The sequence below is a fragment of the Mandrillus leucophaeus genome, unplaced genomic scaffold, assembly GCF_000951045.1.
Source record: "Mandrillus leucophaeus isolate KB7577 unplaced genomic scaffold, Mleu.le_1.0 Scaffold65, whole genome shotgun sequence".
Lineage (NCBI taxonomy): Eukaryota > Metazoa > Chordata > Mammalia > Primates > Cercopithecidae > Mandrillus > Mandrillus leucophaeus.
In genome coordinates, this window is record NW_012107030.1 from 6,684,278 (window position 1) to 6,706,154 (window position 21,877).

Consider the following 21,877-nt stretch of genomic DNA (forward strand, 5'->3'; position numbering starts at 1 on the left):
AGTCTTCAGTATAAGTAACATTGTGTACAGGCTTATAGCCTAGGAGCAATATGCTATACCATATAGCCCAGGTGTGTAATAGGTCATCCCATCCAGGTTTGTATAAGCACAATCTATGATGTTAACACGATGATAGTGACTAAGAATGCATTTCTCAGAACATATCCCCATTATTAAAGTGATGCACTATTGTAAATGGATTCAACTGTATCATTTTATTATTAGTTTTCTGTCTGTTCTCTGTTTTTGTTCCTCTCTTTCCCTTTCCCACTGTCTTTCAGATTAAATGTATATTTTAGGCTGTCTTTCTAATTTCTATATTGTCCTTTTAGCTATTTGTTTTTGGATTATTTCCTTAATGGTTATTTGGAATTAAAATAAACAACTTTGGTAGCTTTTCTACAAGATGCCCTCCCTGCCTTCATTCTCACGACTAAGAAATGTCTTGAGAGTAAAGAAAAAATCCAATATTCTTAAGAAATCATAAAGACTAAATCTAGCATGTAAATTAAAAACCCTTTCCTAAGACCTCAGAAAAATCCAAGGTGATGCCTCAGAGAACCATTCAGTCAAACTATAGGGCCATTCAGTCAAACTACAGAGCCATATAGGGCCAAGAAGTTTAAGAATATTGTCTCAGTAGTTTTAGCAGAAGGCCAAAGTATAAAAGGGCTTATCTCAAAGAGATTTGTAGTTGTGGCTTTTCCCTAATGAAATGAGCCTCAGTAGGATTCATGTGAGACCCACAAAGTTTTTAAGAGAACCGTATTTACATAAACACAGTGAGCTTGGACTGAAATGGACAGAGGCAGTAAAAAAAAGAATGATACCCAACTTTTACAGAATGGAAGTAGGCAGAGAAGCACAATTGCAAACACAAGCTATCTTTTATATATATATTTAATATATATATAAAAACACAAGCTATCTTATATATATATATATATTTAATATGTATATTAAAAAAAAAAAAAAGGAATGACAAGAGAAGGGAAATAGGAGCACAAAGAGTGGTACCAAGTGTAATGGGGAATCATTCCCAGGTGGGAGGATGACTGAGTCCTAATCAAAGAATGTCCAGTACTTGCTTGGCTCAATTTCAGAAATGCTATGTAACAATGACTCCAGTTTTTCCGCTTTCTGAACAGAAGTATTGCTAGTGATTATCCTATGTCTATCTCACCATAGTATATTGGGAATGTGAAGGGCAACTGTTTCTTTGACTAAGGTCTTCAGATCAAGAGGACATGTACTCAAGGAGTTACATAAAGAACTACATCCAAGGAGCCTCATGTGCAATTGAACCTAGTTTAGATGAGGAAATACTAGACGTTAAACGAACGCTATAATAGAATCTCTGAGGTTTGAAAACTGATTTATCCTTGACTTTCTCTATTTGGCAACTGCTTTTATTCAGGATCTCATCAAAGACTGCAATAACCCACATACTAGTTGTATGTTATATTAGTCCATTCTTGCACTACTATAAAGAACTACCTGAGACTGCGTAATTCAGAAAAAAAAAAAAAAAAAAAAGAAGTAGAAAGATTTACTTAGCTTATGGTTCTGCAAGCTACAGAGGAAGCATGGCTGGGGAGGCCTCAGAAAACTTAAAATCATGGTGGAAGGCGGTGGGGAAGCAAGAACATCTTACATGCCCAGAGTAGGAAGAACACAGAGAAGCAGGAGGTGCTACATGCTTCCAAAGAACCAAATCTCATGATAACTCACTCAATCTGATGAGAATAGCACCAAAGGGGAAATCTGTCCCCATGAGTCAATCACCTCCCACCAGGCCCAACCTCCAACATTAAGGATTACAATTTGACATGACATTTGCTTGGGGACACAGACCCAAACCTTACCACTAGTGTTCCTGAAATAAAACTCTCTGCACTCCACTGTGTAAACTTATTTCCTAGCTTATACTGGATTGTTGGAGGATTATGGCGCCAATCCTAACCCCTACTGTAGCTTCCATCACAATGTGCTGTAAATGTCTGCTTACATATTTTCTTCCTCCACTGTTTACTTTTATATCTTCAAGACCTAGAACAGTGCCTATCACATAATAGATATTTATTTATTAAATGAATGGCCAAATGCTCATGTCACATTTACTTCTAAATCATTTGAAACTGCTCACAATAGAAGATACAGTCTTCATTAGATCAATTAAAGTAAAAGAATCGCTATGCAGTAACCCAATTTGCTCATGAAAAAGTTAAATTTTTGGAAAATTCATTCATTCAAAATAAATTATTTTCATTAATGCAAGACAAATGAGGTGATAATATTTATTCATACCACTTTTCAAAATGTTTGCTTGGTCTTCTAAGTCAGATATTTCAATCTTGACAGTTTCTTTCATCAAAAGCTCTCTTTTCTTTGTTAGTTCATACTCATTATTAAAGTCTGTAATTTCCTTAAAAAATTTGTCTTCCTCCTCTATCATTTGTTTCTTTATAGCCTCCTGAAAAACATAAATAAAAGATCAAATATAGGTGTTAGTTGTAATAATATTTTTCCTGAATTATTTAAAATATAATCTTTTGGAATTATTAACAATGAAAGTACATAACTATACTTCCTGGTATTATGGCAAAAATGTTTTTTTCTCATAGTAATATTAATAAAAAACTGAAGCTATTATATAGTAACAACTATCTTCAGATGAAAGATTTAACCTTAAAGTTTGGGGAGATTTATTGAGGTAGATATCCTACCACTCATCATTATATCTGTTATTTGTGTATTAAAATTCAGAATAATATTACATTTTATAATTATAACATAAAACTGGAGAGTAAAGTAATTAAATGGCCAAACTGAAAATTTAAAATCTACACTTAAAGGAATTACTGCCTTACAGGAGAACAAACAAACAAACAAATAAGGATAGCCAAGAAAACCTTTTAAAATGTGGATGATGAAGGCAAAATTATATATTCACTTCAAAATCAGTTTTAAATAATAGTTTACATTTTATGAAGTATCAACATGGTGGAGAAATAAGAATTTTCAAAAACTGTGGACAATGCAAAAACCTAAACTCTTTGACAATGCTAGAATCTAAACATCACCATATTTTTCTAAGCTATGTCAATCAATTTTAAGCCACATTTTCAAAGTGGCCATGTCATTTCAAACCACCAAGTGTTGGTTCTGACTTCAGATATGTATTTTTAATATCTTTAAATGTATTTTCTTTAAAATGTCAATTAATCACAAGTCATATTTCTAAATTGGCACTGTCATTCAAAACTATTGCTCAGGCTGTTGGCTCTAAGTTAATAAAAAAATATTAACAATATCCATCCTTTTAGCCACATCCATAAATATGCCTAAAGTGTGAAACTTTCTGCCTTTCAAAAGGATTTTATCCAAAGTCTCAATGCTTGAGCAATTCAAATCAGTTCCACTGTTTCTTTTGTGCTTATTACAACTGCAAATAATTGCTATATTACATCCCTGCCCATACACTTCTTTCAAACTGTATTACTCTACCAACTGGTTTTAAATAGCACTTAATACTTTCCTGTATCTGAGCAGGACTACCTGCTAATATGCACATGGATAATTTTCTAAAAGCATACTTAAGTATATTTGAAAACTTTTTTACATAATTAGTGTAATAGATTTTTCTAGGTGGCTGGAAACTTACAAAGGTTTGAAGAAGCATATTCCTGTGGTTTGTAATTTCACTGTACTGTTTTTCTAAGGCATTTTCATGAGTTTTCAAAAGCTGTAAGAGGAAGGATTTTTCAAAAAACTGTTGAACCTTCAAAGTACAAAAATAGAAATCAGAATAAAACAATTAATTAGACATTTTAGAGTGCCTTAGGTAACAGATTTGCCTAGTATAAAATATATTCTGTATTAATCTTTAAAATGCAAAATAAAATCAGCATCAAACATCTTATTTTATATACACTATCTTGTATTATTTTGTCAGTACTTTATAGTTACAATTTTATAATCTCTTCCCCCAATAAGACTATAGGCTCCTCAAGGGCAGAGAATGTGCTTTCTTTTTCCTCTCAATACCTAGAAAAATTCTTAGCTTAGGTACTAAAACTTTTTCAATACACACATTGAAATCTGCTTTAAGACTGTTTGTTTTTAAATAACAAGTTTCTATTTTCACAGATTATAAGGAATATATGAATGAATAAATCATGTACATAATATGACTAATAAAATAATAAGATAAAATCTAGAAAGCAGAGGCAAAAACCCAGTCCCATTATTATAGTTATATCAAATGGGTTTTGAGAACTCATTTTTTATTTTAATACTTCATTTGGTTCTAAGTAGCAAAGGGTATAATAAACATTAATGTTAGACATGCAACTGTTATTTCATTTGGACCTTAAAAAATAACATCTCCTGAGAGATGAATATTGAAACGAAGTCAGGAAGCTTTAATATATAAAAACTAAAAATGATGCTGGACTGGAAATACTGTAATTTTTCTACTATGTTCAGTGCTAGCCCTCATAAGAAAGCATCATTTCCAGTTTGGGTCTGTTCCCATCTCTATAGAGAAAAGAAAAAGGATATAAATTCAACTTAAATTGCAGAAAGCAAGATTTATGGTAGTTATAAGAACTTCCTCAAGGTGAGAGACAGGTTGTGAAATCTCTGTCCCAGAAGATATTGAATAGTAAAGAGCTTAGAAATAGTCTAGTCCAGAGGCAAAAGGGTTGGCTTAAGAGACAGTTTGAAATATTATGGCTAAAACGTCCTAGAAATATTGACATTTAAAAAGTAGCTGAAATAAAACAGAAAATATGATCTTACATTTATGTAAGATCGTAGCCCATCTGCCCATGTCTTCAGTACTTGGTACTGTTTTCATTAACCCAATTTTAAGAAAGGCATCAACAGAGAAAGATTAGAGAGGTACAATTCACATAATCAAAGGAACTGAGATCATATTTTAAAGATTAGGGGAAGGAATAATAGGGTGGTTAGTATTTTCTCTCAGAAGACAGAAATTAGAAAACATATGTCCATATCTATAAAATAATGTAGAAATTTATAACAAGGGTAAACTACAGTATGATCTTGAAATCCACCACATTTATTTAGAATAAAATATATTTCATGACTATTTAATACTTATTAAGTAAATGAGAATAAAATGAGGTCCAGAGAAGTTAAACACCTTAACAAAGGCTGTATAACTAATTAGAGGCAAATCCAGGATTAAAATCCAGGTCTTCTGCCTTTCTTTCTTCTAAATCATGATGTTAACATGGAAATGTCAGAACTATTTCAAAGTAATGAAAAGGTAATTCTAGAGCTAAAAAGGGACTTCAAGGTGTGATAATGAGTTGAAAATATATAAGTTTAATAAACATTTAAGGAAATTACCAAATCCTAGATCCACCCGAGCTTACTGAGAAGGGTGTTCGCAGTATATACCTAACTCTGAGTTACTGTTGTGGACATTGCCCAGGAATGTCCACAAAATATGCTTTAAAGACCAAATAATGAGCTGGATAAACGTGGGTTTAATCTACTAAGGTATTTCAAGTATGATGCCCTTTAGAAACACAATTCATGAATTGTAAGTCCATGTATACCACTGGTCTGTTGTAAAAGACCTATGCCAAACCTAGAACTCAAAAACTAGGAAAATATTACTTATTAAACTAACAAATTTCTAAATCAGACTTAAGCAAATCTATTATTCAAATTCAGAAAAGCCTTATGTTAAGGACTCAGAAATTAAGGTGCTATGTTTCAGCTATCAATGATTAAGAGCTTAAATTACCACTGAGCCCATATCTTCTTTTTAAAAGGGAGAATAACCAATATTAAGAAGAGCTAGGTGACATATTGGCACTTAACCAGAATATTTTACCATTACCTAAAAAATGAAATCTATATACCAAAAACTAAAAAGTAGACAGCTGTTCTAAAGATTTATAAAAAGGGCATATCCATAATTTTCCTCTTCCCTAAAATTTTATATAAATCATCCATTTTAAGTTCTCTGCTTGTTTTTATTTTTAGTATTAGTTTATCTCCTCTTCATTCCCTTTTTGTCTTACCTTCCGTCTTTATCATTTACTTCCATATTTGCCTCTTTTAATCCAGATCTAAAGAGGCCCAGAGAGTCAATAATTACAGAAAGATTATGGTACATTAATCTTCAAATTTACATAGGATCTATGGTTAAAAAATGTTAATACACAAAGTCTTGGTAAGTATGAGAAGTAGAATGATGGAGAAAGCGGCAGGAGTTTGGGAAAGTTAAAGTCAGGAAGGACAAGAATAGAGGCCTATAATATACTGCTTCACATTGTTAAGGACATCAATAGATCAAGGTTGCAGAAGCTAGATAGGGCCTATATTGTTAATACATTGCCTTTATATTTTAGTGGAACTAAGAAAACAAAAAAAAACACCTTGAATCTGCCCAGTTCCTCCTTGTTAAGTATAAGTTACTAACTCTTCAGAAATAAAAGAGCTTTTCATAGTCTCCTATTCGTAGAATGTTTCAGATGGTTCTTTTTGTTCTTATTGTTGTCCCAACTGATTTATTTTTTATGTTCCTGTGTTTGAAAACTAAATCTACTGATATGTAAAATTTAAGTAAATATTCCAAATATAACCCTGAATGTATTGATAGGATCAAAAGATGAATAAATAATCATCAGAAAATCCTCTTACCTCTTTTTTGTTATAAAGGTAATGGGTGGAGATCAGAGTTGGGGAGATAACACATAAAATGTTAGAGTGTGATATAAAAATATTTCTAAACATATCTGAGTCAGGTTTGAATTAAGGCATATTTTATGTCTATGTAGCTTGAACCATTTATTTTATAGTAAATAAAAACTTAAAAATCCATTGCTTCTGTGTCCTAAGTTATCCACTAAGATCCCAAAAGAATACAGACAATATAAAGAAAAGGGTGGGAAGTTTCTAATGACAGTGATAAAATTTTCTCTTTTTCATTTCTATCTGATCTCCTACTAGAAATGAAAAAATATATTTGCATATAGCCTTAAAGTGATAGGCCGGGTGCGGTGGCTCACACCTCTAATCCCAGCATTTTGGGAGGCTGAGACGGGCAGATCACCTGGTCAGGAGTTTTGAGACCAGCCTGGTCAACATGGTGAAACCTCCCTCTACAAATCAGCCAGGTCGGTGGGGGCACCCGTAATCCCAGCTACTCAGGAGGCTGAGGCAGGAGAATCTCTTGAACTCAGGAGGCAGAGGTTGCAATGAGCCAAGATTGTGCCATTGCACTCCAGCCTGGGCAATGTGAGTGAAACTGTCTAAAAAGAGAGAAAAAAAAAAAAAAGGTTATATTCTAGAATCTGGAATCAAATAGCCAAGCTTTGTCAGAAAACATTACTGTTTTGGGAAATTCTAATTTACAGTAGTGCCAACTCCCTGGTTAATTCTGCTTCTCTCAGCAATAAAGACTGTTTTTCCTTTCCTTGTTTTATTCCTCTTGGGATATTTGATTTTTTAATGGCACTTATAGTTTTCCCAGTGAGCTGACTTATCTGGTCAACTAGGTCAGTTTCCAGCAAAGCCATGATTTGTGACTTTTCACTACTCTTGCTGCCTGGGTGCCTTTAGGTATTTTTCTGCCAGGAGAACTTAAAAATTGAAAATGACTGAGGATTTAAAATTAATGTTAGGGTCCAAGCTAGCAAAGTACATAGGTCCTCTTTGTTGTGGTTGGTGTTGTTAAAAATAACCTCAGCCTTGAGGAACTGACATTTTGCTGATTAAATACTCTGCCCCATAGCATAATAGGCAACTTTACATTTTAAAAAACTAAGAGTTATGTAGAAAATTTCACATTCCTAAAATCACAACAACTGGGAAAAATATATCATTATTATGACTATATGATAAAAGACATTCTAAATACTAAGGTACATTAATGAATATTGTATTGATAGCAGACATTAAGGTTTTTATAAAAAAGATCTCTCTTTATACTTTTCCAAATCACAGAGGCAATGCTTAAAGAATAACTTACTATGACATAGTAATCCTAATATAGTTAGTAAGGAAGGAAATAACCGCCTGACAATGGCTTATAAGGCTTTACCTGATTTTCACCTCCTCACTCCCCCTCCAGCCACCTCTCCTGTCACCTCCTCACTTGCCCCATTCCAGCCACAGTGGCCTTATTATTATTACATAGGTACCATATATAATATATATAATATCACATATAATATATACCACATACTATTATATATAATATAAACTATAATACATATATTTATACATATTAAATATTATATACAAATAAATATTTTTGTTGTTGAAATGGAGTCTTACTCTGTCACCCAGGCTGGAGTGCAGTGGCACGATCTTGGCTCACTGCAACCTCTGCCTCATGGATTCAAGCAATTCTCCTGCCTCAGCCTCCAGGGTAGCTGGGATTACAGGGGCACACCACCATGCCTGGCTGATTTTTCTATTTTTAGTAGAGACAGGGTTTCACCATGTTGGCCAGAATGGTCTCGAACTCCAGACCTCAGGTGATCCACCTACCTAGGCTTCTCAAGGTGCTGGGATTACAGCTGTTAGCCACCGCACCTGGCCCCATTATTATATATTAATCCAAGAAAATATATAGATAAACTGTGAAGAAATAAAAAAAGGGTTTAGTAAAGAAGCTATTAACAAAATAAATACCAAAATCTATTCTAGTTACCAACAACAAACAGAAAAAAGCATGGAAAATATCCCATTCGTGACAGCAAAACCAAGACAAAATACACAAATAAGAAATATCTGAGACCTGTATGAAAAACTTCTACTGAGGAACATAAAAGAAAATTGGAATAAACAGAAAAATATGTTATATTCTTAAATGTGACTCAGACTTATAAAGACATCAATTCTTCATAAATTACAACATGAAATTAGTGCAATCTTAATGAAAATTCCAATGATTTTGGTTCTTTTTTAATTTGACAAAATGATTTTCAAATTTATCCAGAAATATAAACCACAAAAAGAATCAGGAAAATTCTGAAAAAGAAATTACCCTTCCAGAGAGTCAAAGATATTTTAAAGCTAATATATTTAAGCCAATAATACACTGGTGCCAAAACAAATAGATTAATAAAGTAGTATAGAATATATAACACAGATACAAGTATAGACATACACATGCACATGCATACCACTGTATCATAAAGACAGTGTATGTCTGATCAATGGGGAACATGTGACATTTACTCAGGTGACAACATTTTTCTTTAAAATATTTAAAAAAAGAAAACCACTATAAAAGTATTAGAAAAAGATACCGTTTAAAATCTTGGAATGGGACAGGCTTTCCCAAGCCTAGAATGGATTCAGAAACTAAAACATTAAAAATTCTAGCAACACAAAACTCTAAACTTTTACTAGAAATCATGTCATAAAAAGCCAAGATACAAATAATAAAGTTTGCAACAAATGATAAAGAAAGAATATCTGTAATAAAAAGCTAGACGCCAACCAGAAAAGACTAGAACAGGATAGAAATAGGTAAATATACATACAAATTAAAAATACTAAGTTAAAAAATTCAAATTAAAACTAAAAAGATGTCATTTTTATATTTATAAAACATACTAATTTCTAGTGTATGAGTAGTAAAACTGTGAGAATAACACTGGAACAACTTTTCTGGAGGACAATTTAAAAATAATCAAAGCCTTAAAAATTACAGACCCATTGACAGACCAATTTGATTTCTAAGGCTTCACCCTAAAAAGCTAGGATAAGTGCACAAAGATGTACATATACAATTATCACTGCAATGATGACAGAAAGAAATAGTAATTTATTAATACAATAGTAAATACTTATCACTAGGAAATTAGTTAAATATAGTATACCATATAATGGAATACTATGCAGCAATTAAAATTGCTTATATATATATATATATTTGCTCAAATGTCTAGGTTACAGTAAATAGAAAAAAGCAAATTATTTAAGAAAAATATGAATGCATTTAAACAATTTTGAAAGAAAGCCTATGAAAATGTTAACTGTGTGGTGGAATTATAGGTGATTTTCACTCTGCTTTTTGCCAGTTTCTATTTTTGGAATAATTTGCAATAAATAAACACTACTTTTATAAAGAGTTAAAACAATAAAACTATTTTAATTTTGAAAAGTAATCTACTGCATGTTTACCAAATACAATGGTAGAAGGTCTCAGAATTTCGCAGGAATAAAACCCACTCTTTCAGTAGGAACATAAGCAAGAAATCTCAGTAAAGATGGGGAGAAGCAGGACCTCAGAATGAAAGGAATATTTTAGAGTAATAATCTGATCCATTTGCTCACTGTGGTGGTCACATCTCTCCCTTTCCTTCCTCTGTCTCTTTTGGGAGGAATTTTTAACCAGAAGAAATTAGACTATATTTGAAATCATGGAACTCATCTGAACAAAGGGAAGTGAGGTATACAGCCTTTCAACTTATCTTGAAATATTAATTCAGGCAGTAACAATCCATGAGACCATATATGCAGCAAAGCCTACATGAGAAAGTCTTCCTATCAGCATGAGCTCACAGGCACAACTGTTAAGTCGCCAGTTGCCTTTGATCCTTTCCACTCACCTTTTCAGAACTCACCTCTTGTTCCAAAGTCCAAAGTCAACTCTTTTCAAAATAACCCCTAAACTGCAAAAATTATTATTCCTCTTTTCCTCAAATAAAACTCCTATTCCTCCAAAGCTGCCCATCTCAGTGAAAGAGTAATCTGATTAGGGAAAGATGAGCAAAGCACAAATACTGACCGGTCAAGAACATTTTGTAATACTTTTTAATCTGAAAGACTCTTCCTGGGGAGCAACTTTAAAGTAACATAACTTCTGTGTATTTGGCAAGTCAGGTGGCAGTACCTTACCTTACCTATCACCACACATTTTAGGATATAAAACAAAGGGATGCTGAGGTAGAACATGTTTATTCATGCACTTCTTTTAATGGAAGAACTATACAATGTCGCACATTCTTTAAACCATACATCTTCCTCAACAAATAAGAAAACCTGGCACATGTACAAGAAATAATCATATCTCAGTCAAGTAAAGCTATACTACAACAACACTAGAAATTGGGCTGGGGGTACTCACATCAGCTTGTCAATCAGCTTTAGCTCTAAGAAAGTAGTTGATTCTTCCAGTATTCAAGAAAATGAAAACAGGACGAAAAACAATTTATACATTGCATTTATGGGCAAATTGTAGGTCTGAACAAATCTCACAGAATAACAACATGAACCCTATGAAAAACACTGTTAATAGAAGAGATAAAGAGAATTATCCAAAAGATTACAGTGAAGAGTACAGGATGAAAAAAAAAAATTGTAATCAATTACTTACTGTTCTTAAGAGGATGCAAACAAAGACATGTCCACTAGTAAACAAGAGCAAGGAAGGACATAGCAGAAAAAGATAAAACAAAACAAGCTGAGACTTTTTAAAAGGCAGAAAATTAAAGTGTTAAAAAAAGAGAAGACAACACATGATTTAAATTTGCAGAGAGCATTAAATAACTAAACTAATACTGCAAAAGATAGAATCAGGGATGTAAAGTATACAAAGTTTTCCCAGACTTCGGAGGACTCAACTCAGAGAAAAGAGAAAAAAGACCTTCTAAATTATAAGAAATGGGTATATTGAAAACAAACTCTATGTGGCCGGGCGCGGTGGCTCATGCCTGTAATCCCAGCACTTTGGGAGGCCGAGGTGGGCAGATCACAAAGTCAGGAGATCGAGACCATCCTGGCTAACACGGTGAAACCCCATCTCTACTAAAAATACAAAAGTATTAGCTGGGCATGGTGGTGGGTGCCTGTAGTCCCAGCTACTCCGGAGGCTGAGGCAGGAGAATGGTGTGAACCTGGGAGGCAGAACTTGCAGTGAGCCAAGATCGTGCCACTGCACTCCAGCCTGGGTGCCAGAGCAAGACTCCGTCTCAGAAAAAAAAAAAAAAAAAAAGAAAAAAAACCCCTAAAAATTAAAAAAAAATAGATATATCTGTATCAAATTTGTAATTACAGATTGTTTAAAATCATAAAAGCAATCAGGGAAGAAAACGAAACCTAACAGGTTACCTTAAAAAAGGATTTTTAAAAACGAGGTTGACTTCAATACTTCTGCATTAACAAATTTCAGAATATGATAGTGCTAGATCCACAAAATGTTGCAAAAAAAAGGTTTGACTCAGTAATTCTGTATAGACAAGTTTTCATGCAAGTGTGAGGATAACAGAAATTTCAGATATTAATATCTTAGAAGATCTATTATTCACAAATTCCTCCTACAAAATTACTTAAACAATTACATAGACTCATCAAAACACACACAAAAAATAAGAACTCAAGAATGACAATGTGAGGCATTGAAGAATTTTATAGTGCAGAATTATGGTTAATATGGCAGTAAAAGTGAAAGTAGAAAGGACTTACTTTTTACTCCAAACACAGAGAAATGCTAGATAAAATCTAACTACATTTAAAATATTATTTACGTAGCTAAACAAAAAGGAAGAGAGGGAAATCTTCATGCAAGAAACAAAGAGACAGCTCAGGGTAAGGATGGTGTGTTAAAATTCAAGCCCACAGGAGCATCCTTCAGAAAGCATACAGGCATTAGGGATTAGGCTTTAAATGCCCACATAAGAACAAAAATCACAGGCAAAGAGAGCCAGGGCTGGACGCACTGTACTGTCAGGAATTGAGAAATACCTATGCCAGTTACGAAAGATGGATAGCAAAACTCCACCTATTGCCCTAGAGATGCAGCGTATAAGTGAGCTATATCCCACTGAGCCGTGAGTGGAAAAGGACTCACATCCTGTGAATCTGAACCCTGAGCCTAATCTGTGGATGGGTGTAAGATTCAAAATCTCTTATCCATACAGTGCAGAAATCCTGAGCTCAGAATTTAACATAAAAACTGGTCCTTAACAGGGAAAACTTGCGAGGCCCTGGCAGCAGGGGTGAAACTGCTTCTTAAGGACATCTTTTCTATCAAAGGAATAGGTCGAACAGCCACGAAAGATAAGTTCTTCTAAAGATAGGTTCAATAAAATAAAATCAATAAATTCTTAAAGTTAATAAGAAAATCTACCACCATGTAAGAAAGGCATCAAATCAAACAAGTAGAATTCAAGGCAGAGGAAAACAGAAAATAGAATTCTATGAGAAAAATTTTAAATTAATTTATTCATTCACTAAATGTCTGTTTAATACCTACTATTATTCAGGCACTGTTCTAGATACTGGGAATAACAGCAGTGAACAAAATAGATTAATTTCTATCCCTTGTGGAGCTTACATTCCACTGGAGGGAGACAAATAATAAGTAGATCAATATAAAACATGCCAAGAGGTGGTACGTATTACACAGCATAGAGATAGGGAGAGATGGTAATGCTATTTTACATAGGAAGGTCAGGGAAGGGCCTCTACCGAGAGGGGGACTCAAATTTTTGGTCTTTTGACCTCTTCATAGTCTAAAACATTATTGAGAATTTCTTTTTGTTTGTTTTCATGAATTATATCTAGAAATATTTTCTGTATCAAAATTAAAATTGAAAAATTTTTAAACATTAATTTAAGAATAACAATAATCCTATTGCATTTTAAATACCACATTTGTATTTAAAAATGACTTTCCAAAACAAAAGCAAATTAGAAAAAGGAGTTGCACGTAGATTTTTTACAAATCTCATTAACATCTGGCTTAATAGAAGACAGCTGGGACCAGGTTTGGTGGTTCACGCCTGTAATTTCAGAACTTTGAGAGACCGAAGTGGGAGGATCACTTGAGGCCAAGAGTTCAAGACAAGACTGGGCAAAATAGCAAGACCCTGTCTCTAGAAAATAATTTTTTTTTAATTAGCGAGGTAGGGTGGCAGAGGCCTGTAGTCCCAGCTACTCAGGAGGCTGAAGCAGAAGGATCACTTAAGACCAGAAGTTTGAGGTTGCAGTGAACTGTTACTGTGCCGTGGAGCTCCAATCTAGGTGACAGAGTGACACTCTGTCTCTTAAAAATAAATAAATAAAAACAAATTAAAAATTAAAAAAAGAAGATAGCTGGACTCTCATATCTACTTCTACTCAATCTTTTGTAGTATGTTTTTCAATTGCAGAATAGGGAGTGCACAGATACGCAGTTGGAAATGATTGTGCATATTCTTCTTTGATACTATATCAAAATTCACCATGTGGCGGCTCCTTAAAGGTTAGTTGCAATGTGGAATCTGAAACCATTTCAATGAACTTTTCATTCTATGTTATAATAAAATCCATTGGTCTAGATTGCACTTTGAGTCTACCTTTTCTCTATGCACAGTTTTGTAACTATGCATTACTTACTGCTTCCCTGAATTATGCAGATCCTCCAAATGTTGATATATTTCATAATATGCTTTCAAAAGTAACATTCTGAAACATTTTGAAACATACTGTTTCAAAAGTAACATTCATATTCATTAATATCACTAACCAAGTCACCAGAAAAATCTTTTAAGTACCAGGAAGCTGCCAAGCTTATGGTGACAGATAGATAGGAATCCTCCAAAATTCTAATTTTTGTTTGAAAGCTTGCATATTATCACTAGCAAAATAATAAAAACAATGTCAGATGTTTGCCTTGACATTTTAGGCTTACTTCATTTATTTTTGAGAAAATTTTTGCCAAACACCCAAATCTAAATAACTACAACTTGACTGTCAATTATTTAAAATGTTGTTTCAGAAAAAGAATAGCTAGCTCATACTGCATCTCGAACAACTGCACACATGCTCTCCCTTGAGACAATCGTAGCACTTTGGAATATAAAAGTACTTTAGGTATACTTCCCATGTAATCGTACACAATATTGAAAATGAATATACTCAATGATCAGTTTCAATAAAATATCTTTGACAATTCAATCAAAGCATTAAGTAAAACTAGCGGTTTTTGTTTTCTTACTGAGGGTGCACGGCAGTGAAGAATACAATGACTACTAGTACTGTTTGGTGCCACTGCCTCGATTTGTGTTAAGGCGCTAACAGTTTTACTCACCACTGTTTTTGCACTGTCAATGTGTGCATTAGCACAGTGAAAATGGCAAATGGTACCTTTGTATAGTATTATCATAAAAATAGCTTGATCTTACAAACTCCTTGAAAGTGTCTTGGGGACCCCTTTAAACTCAGAGATCACACTTTAAGAATAATACTCTAAGGTGACAACTGAGCAGAGACTTAGGCTAACCAACCATCAAGATTTGCATGGGGCTGTCCTAATGTTGGCACTAAAAGTTCCACATGATTCTACTGGGAGAGATCTAAATGAAGCGAGCGTGCATGACAGAATAACAGCTAAGGGAATCAGCATTTCAAGCAGACGAAACAGCTAGTGCAAAGGCCTTGGGGTCAAAGAATGATTGGCATATTCAAGAAATAAACAGCCCAGTACTAAGGTTCACACCCCTATAAACCTGACTGTCCTGAGGCAGGTGAGCTACTGGACAATGCCTAATACAATAGTCAAAGGACACTCAGTGACCTCTTTTGCCTATTTCCAAGTTTTGGATAATTACTCATGACAAATGTGATAAGGCTTTCTCTATAGAATTTCATAGAGAAAATGGAAACAAGTTTTTTCTTTAAATGAGAACATCAAAAATTTTGAGTTTATAGTTAGGTTTATATAGTTGAAGTTGCTTGATGTTAATCCTGTAATTCAGGAAGACAGATGTTATATAATTTATTTGCCAAGTATTCATACTGTGATTTAGCAGTTGCTCAATGAATGTCTGTTGAATGAGTAACTGCCGACAATAAAATTAAATTTAGGTAGGATCTAAATTTTTTTATTAAGTTTAAAGAAAGAAAAAAGTACTTCAATTACAAAACTCCATTTCAATATTATAAATGATAATAATCTGTGATTTTGTTCTTTCTCTAGGTAATACGGTACTAAAGGATATGACTTTGCCTGCTGTTCTGGAGGTTTCCTAACTTTTACCAATTTAAAAAAAAAGAACACATACATATTGAGGTTAAGAAGTAGACGTAAATGGGGCCAGCTTAAGTTACTTTTTTATTTCAATACAATTTTTCTTTAAAATTTCATGAAATATTCTTTTATTATTGTCATAGTGTTTACACAACAAGTTAAAATTGGAAACAGAAAAAGTAAACAAAATATTCACAAAAAACCCTCAGATTTTTCTCCATTTACTCCCTGTTAAGGGAATATGGCATTATATTGAGTTTTATGTAATATGTTTATAAAAACTAAATGTCAAAATTTTAACTATATGCCATTTTTAAAAATAGAAGAACCTCTTTTAGACGTTTAAAAGAAACTACCAATGTTCTGTGAGTCCTTAATTTTGGTTTGCCCTGTCATCAATACTATACAACTTCTCCTTAACTATCAGAAGTTTTATGTGTATTGGTAAGCACGAATGCAAATCCAGGGCATGTTCTCATTTTTTTGTTTTCATATTACCAAACCTAACCAGGCATAGTGTAGCTGTCCAATTCATAAAGTACTCATACTATATAACCTGAGATTTTTGCAACCATGTATTTTAAAAGACTCATTGAGCCCTGCAAGGCAAATGCTATCATTCAAGTTCTAATTACATGCTATCCAGGTTTTACATAAAAGAAAAAAAATGAATACTGTACTTCCAAAATGCATTTATTGACCAGAAGCAACATCCAAAATAAATGCCCCCCAAATTTTCTGAATGTATCACTGTACAATAGCACAAGCACTACTCTATTCAAATTATGTTCTATTAATAGCTTCTCCTTGTGCTGCTACTGTTTGATAAATGGGTCAATAAATGCCAAGTCAAATATTCAAGTAAATATATTTTCATTGTCATTGGCAGACATATATTTAACTCAGAATAAAAGAAACAAAAAATCAATTTAGGATTAGTTCTTCAGTTCTTCCCATTAGTCATTTGCATTATAATTGTGATTCCACTTTTAAAATCTTTATGCACATATACATACCATCTTGACTATAATATAAATCAAACTATTTTAATTATAAATCAGTATTGTATGAACAGTAACCCTCATATGTTAATTTTATTAGTAAGATACAAACGTATTATTACCTACATATATGAGCTGGTTAAAAAGCAATGCATGCTTATGAAACTATATTAATTAGTAAGTTCAACAAATGTTTCTAAACAATGGTAGGCCTTTTCTCTGTCTTCTTTCTAGCACAAACAACTGAATCAACATTTCTTAATGTATGTGTATATATCAACAAATTATATTTCCATTTGCAGACAAAACTTTGCTAACAAAGAAAATACTACAGAGTAACATTAAAAAATATGTTATATCAGGTCAATATCCTCACCAATCCAGGAAAAGTGCATTTTGTACAAAAACTTGTACAAGCAACATTTAAAAAATATTAACCTAAACAAGATACAAAACTTTAGATATATTATTATACATGAATATCACGAAGAAAAATGTTTAAAATGAGCTTAAGAAATCTACTTTAATAAAATATGCTGTTATTGTTACTTTCATTATGGTAGTTTGTTTCTGAATTATATATCGTGGACAAGTCATTTACCTCTCAGTTTCCTCACTCATAAAAAGGGGATAATGATGGGGTCTCATCACAAGATTGCCATTAGGATTAAAGGAGTTAACAGGAGAAGCATTTAGAACAGTGCCCCTGCATACAGTAAGTGTTTCGCCCATTTTGCCCATTACCTCTATTAGCTTCTAGGTACCAATCCTGAAAGTGTCTTAATTCTTTTTCAAGAAAAAGAAAATTGCACCATAACATTCTTAGTGTTTTGCCCATACCACCAGCTTTCAGCATTGCTGGTAGCAGCTAGTTTACCTGCTATTCACAGGCAAAACAGGTAGGATCTCACTGAACAAGTTACAAATCCTATTTCAAAAGACTCTCCTTATTATCTATCAAACTATTAGTACTCATTAATTCATTCAACACACTACTGTATACTATACACTGTTAGATAACAGGCAGTGGGAATAAAAGATGGATAAGGAAAAAATTCCAGATACGTTGCTCACACAATAGTGGGGTATACAAACACAAATACAAGTATGTATCATTGTTTAATTTTAAAATTTTACCAAGATGTCTATGGGAAGGCTTTATTGGTGATGTTTTAGCAACACCTCGAAAGAAGAGCTGAAATTTGCCGGATGGAGAAATGTTCTCTGTTTCAGTCCCAAAAACTGAAAATTCCTCACAGTGATAAGTTAAAATAGACATATTTGAAGCAAACAGACTTCATATTACATAGTGTTTGTTTAGTCCATCATTGGGTACTTAATAAATATTTTTGAATAACTCTGTCCCCACCCATAGCGAGGCCTTCACTGTGGCACACTTAAATAACGTTCTTAGCTTTCTAATTGTCTATTCCCATCTTCCCAATCAGAGTTCAGAAAGATCCTCCTAAAGCTACCTTTTTTTTTTTTTTTTAAGACAGGGTCTGGCTATGTTGCCCAGGCTGGCATTAATCTGAACAACTGTCTTCTCACCTTAGCCTCCTGAGTAACTGGAACTACAAGCATGCGCCACCATGCTAGGCTACCTAAACCCACTTTTACTGCTCCCTGATCAGAAACTTGCAATGGTTTCCTGCTATTCCCAGACATCAGCCCTCGGCTTTGACTAGATTCCTTTCCCAATATGCGTTGCACATATTTGCCTCCTCCCTCTGTCTGGAATGCTTTTCTCCTGCTACTTCCTTCTGTTTGCCTCTTCAAAATTCTACCCATCCTTCAAGAAGCCATTAGACTCTCCTGCTTCTTTTTACAATAACAGAACATTACAAACGCTGCAGGAAAAAGAAACGCTAATGGAAAAGGTATACTCTGGACGCAAGGCATGTCTAAAATGTGGTAGAGAATTTTAAAACGAAAGGCAGGGGCTTGTTTGAAATTTACATACAATTGTCCTATCAACATAGCACACAAATTATTTATCATTCAAAATGTATATACTGCACCAACTACTTATTAAATAAGTACAATAATGATTCTTCTAATGACATTGTGCTCTTTTAAAACCTTAACCATCCCACAAAATGGACAATGAATTCTTCATTACCTTAGTTTATTTAGGGCAAATTCATATTAGAACTGAAGGTGTCACTGGATTCAGAACTCACCAGGCACCATGGAACCAAAACAGCCAGCACAGAGTAATGTGCTTCCTACTTGAAGGACAACTGGTTAAACAGTGAAATATCCCCCAAAAGTCAAGTTAAGGCAGGCTTTTTCAAGTGATAGTTTGTATGCTCTACATTTCCATACCTTAGATTCCAGCTTGATTTTCTCTTCATTCAGCTCCTCCGTTGCTTTCTTTATTTTTTCACGACATCTGGTTATTTCCGACCTCACTGTAATAAAAATTAAATCTTTAAACACATCAATCTTTCTAAAGTCCCCATTTTGGTGCCGTCTGACAAGCCACCTTTCAGCTGTCTTTCCCTCAGCATGGCAAGCAAGCTCCCCTAACGGCTCTGACCACTGCCTTCGGGATTTCCTTCTCCTCCAAGCACCCAGCATCAGAAGACAAAAGCCCCATGCAAAGAACAGAAATACCCCGACCTTCTCGCATCAAACGGCGACTCTCCTCCGCCTGATGCTCGGTGAAGATGATGTGCTGAAACAGGGACTCCAAACTCATCTCAAGGCCTGGCTCCTGCGATCCTTTTCTCGCCCTTAAATATTTTATAACCAACCCTGAGGATCCTGGAAAGCAGAATAAAGAAGATGGCTTCTTCTAGAACTATTCCCAGCTAGACCTGTCTCTAACTCTCTGTCGCCAGCCCAGCGAGAAGATGGAGGCCGACGCCGGACGCGGTCTGAGAGGTTTGAGGGGTCTGAGGGTCTAGGAACGCTGGCCGCGACTGCCCCTTCCTGCCCTCAGCCTTTGGTTCCCGTTACAGTTTACAAACCTGGCTTTTCTCCCTCACGCCCTAAGAGGGCAGTTTCAAGGTCTGCCTTTTTCCCAGGCGGAACCCCTGACCCAGGCCTCTGTCCCTCCGTGGGTTTGTTTTTTGCTTTGGCGACAAATAAAAATGGCGGCCAAGGCCTTGGCTTTTGAGGGCGTCTGGGCAGCAGCCATTTCTGTAGTTAGCCTTTCAATCCGAGTCTGCTCTCATTTTGGGGATAATGTCCTCAGGGTGCTCTGTCTTTCAACAAAATGGTACGTGCCAAGAAAACCCACGGCCAAAACCTTTCCTAGGGCTAGACGCAGTGCTTCAGGGCGGGTCTTACCTGTGAGAACTTAAACTACGGCGGCTCATTGGGACCATCCTGTGGTGGGCAGGTTTGCCCTGGGCATGTGAGCCCTAAAGGTCTTAGGCCCAATTGGAGTTGGGATGCCCAGTATCCAAGGCGCAAACACTGAATATTATAAAGTACAAAGTAACTGTGATTCTAAATATAAACTTTTACAAAGTCTTATCCTTTGACGATGGCAAAGACTGCTATAAATGTGCAATGTCTGACATTCCGCCTTAATCATTCCTTTGTAATCAGGGCATATCTTTTTTGTCTGCTTTAAAATTAATCATTGCCTTTTGTAATCAAGCTGCAGTAATATTAACGCTTCAATATCTGCGCAATATGTGTCAGAGACCAAAGTGGTTGCTAATTAAAGCTTAAACATGAAAGGCACCTTTGGGACTTTTGCGTGGGATTTTTTAAATCAAAAATTAAAATATTTTTAGTTTTAGTAGGTTGAAATATTGACATTATAATAAACATTTGACTTTATTTCTGAATGTAAAATTGGCATTGGTTGAACTTTTAAAAGTAATTTGTTATTAGAATGTTTTTAAAATTAAATAAAATAAACATTTGACTTTATTTCTGAATGTAAAATTGACATTGGTTGAACTTTAAAAAGTAACTTGTTAGAATGTATTTAAAATTAAGTGAAATAAGGTAAATGTTAATTCTGTCACATCACAATAGGCTTAATTAATATTTCATTAATGCTGCAGTCTAATCAGTTATACATTTTAACCTATTTCAAATTTCTGCCTTAATTTCCATCAAGCCGTTGATGCATAAAACTTAATTCTTTGGCTTTATTTTAAAAGAATAAATACTGAAAAGTAACAAAGAAGAAAAGAACTGCCCACAATCATGTCATTTAGAAGTACATATTAGCATTTTACCAATTCCCTTCCAGGTAACCCTCCTCACTCTTCATTTTTCCTTTATAAACTTGAAATTATTGTGAATCAGTAATAATAATAATAATTTGTTATTGATTATTTGCTAGGCACTATTTTGAACACTCTGTATCCTTTTGAGATGACTTTTGCTGTCACCTTCATAGCATAGTTGAGGAAACTGAGGCACAGAACAATTAAGCATATTGCCATAGTTGCGTACCTCATATATGGCAGTGAGAACTGAAACCAAGAAATCTGGAATCAGAAGCCACGAATTTAATTTGGGATTCTGCTCTTTTTTCCTCTTATTACATCCCAGACATTTTACCATTTCATTAAAAACTCTTCATAAATATATTTTTATAACTTCATAATCCTCCATCATAGAGAGGCATGTGTAAAATTTAGATGTACCAAAATAAATTTTACTGTTTATCTGTTCAAGGGTGAAAACAAAGCTTAAATTGTGGTTTGAACCATTTTCGTTGAGCACTTGTTTAGAGGCTTATAAACTGTATCACAGCGGCCATCAAAAGAAAGGGATTCCAGAAGATAAATTATATTACTAATTAATATCACTCCCTTCAGAATTATTTCCCATGGACTTGCACAAGGAACGTCCTCACAAGGAGGCTGGTTTTCAAAAGCATGCTTCTATT

At 34.2% G+C, this 21,877-nt stretch overlaps 1 protein-coding gene across 1 annotated transcript in view; it reads right to left on the minus strand.

Moving 5' to 3' along the window:
• The window catches only part of CCDC172 (coiled-coil domain containing 172), a 55,632-nt gene extending 35,321 nt beyond the window's left edge, over positions 1-20,311 (minus strand). The window contains exons 1-5 of the mRNA XM_012001133.1: positions 20,126-20,311; positions 19,639-19,782; positions 19,342-19,427; positions 3,665-3,781; positions 2,308-2,473 (exon numbers count right to left, since the gene is read on the minus strand). Of these exons, the coding sequence (XP_011856523.1) occupies positions 2,308-2,473; positions 3,665-3,781; positions 19,342-19,427; positions 19,639-19,717 (448 nt within the window). The 5' untranslated portion in view covers positions 19,718-19,782; positions 20,126-20,311. The remainder of the gene's footprint in view (positions 1-2,307; positions 2,474-3,664; positions 3,782-19,341; positions 19,428-19,638; positions 19,783-20,125) is intronic.
• Positions 20,312-21,877: the final 1,566 nt, after the last annotated feature.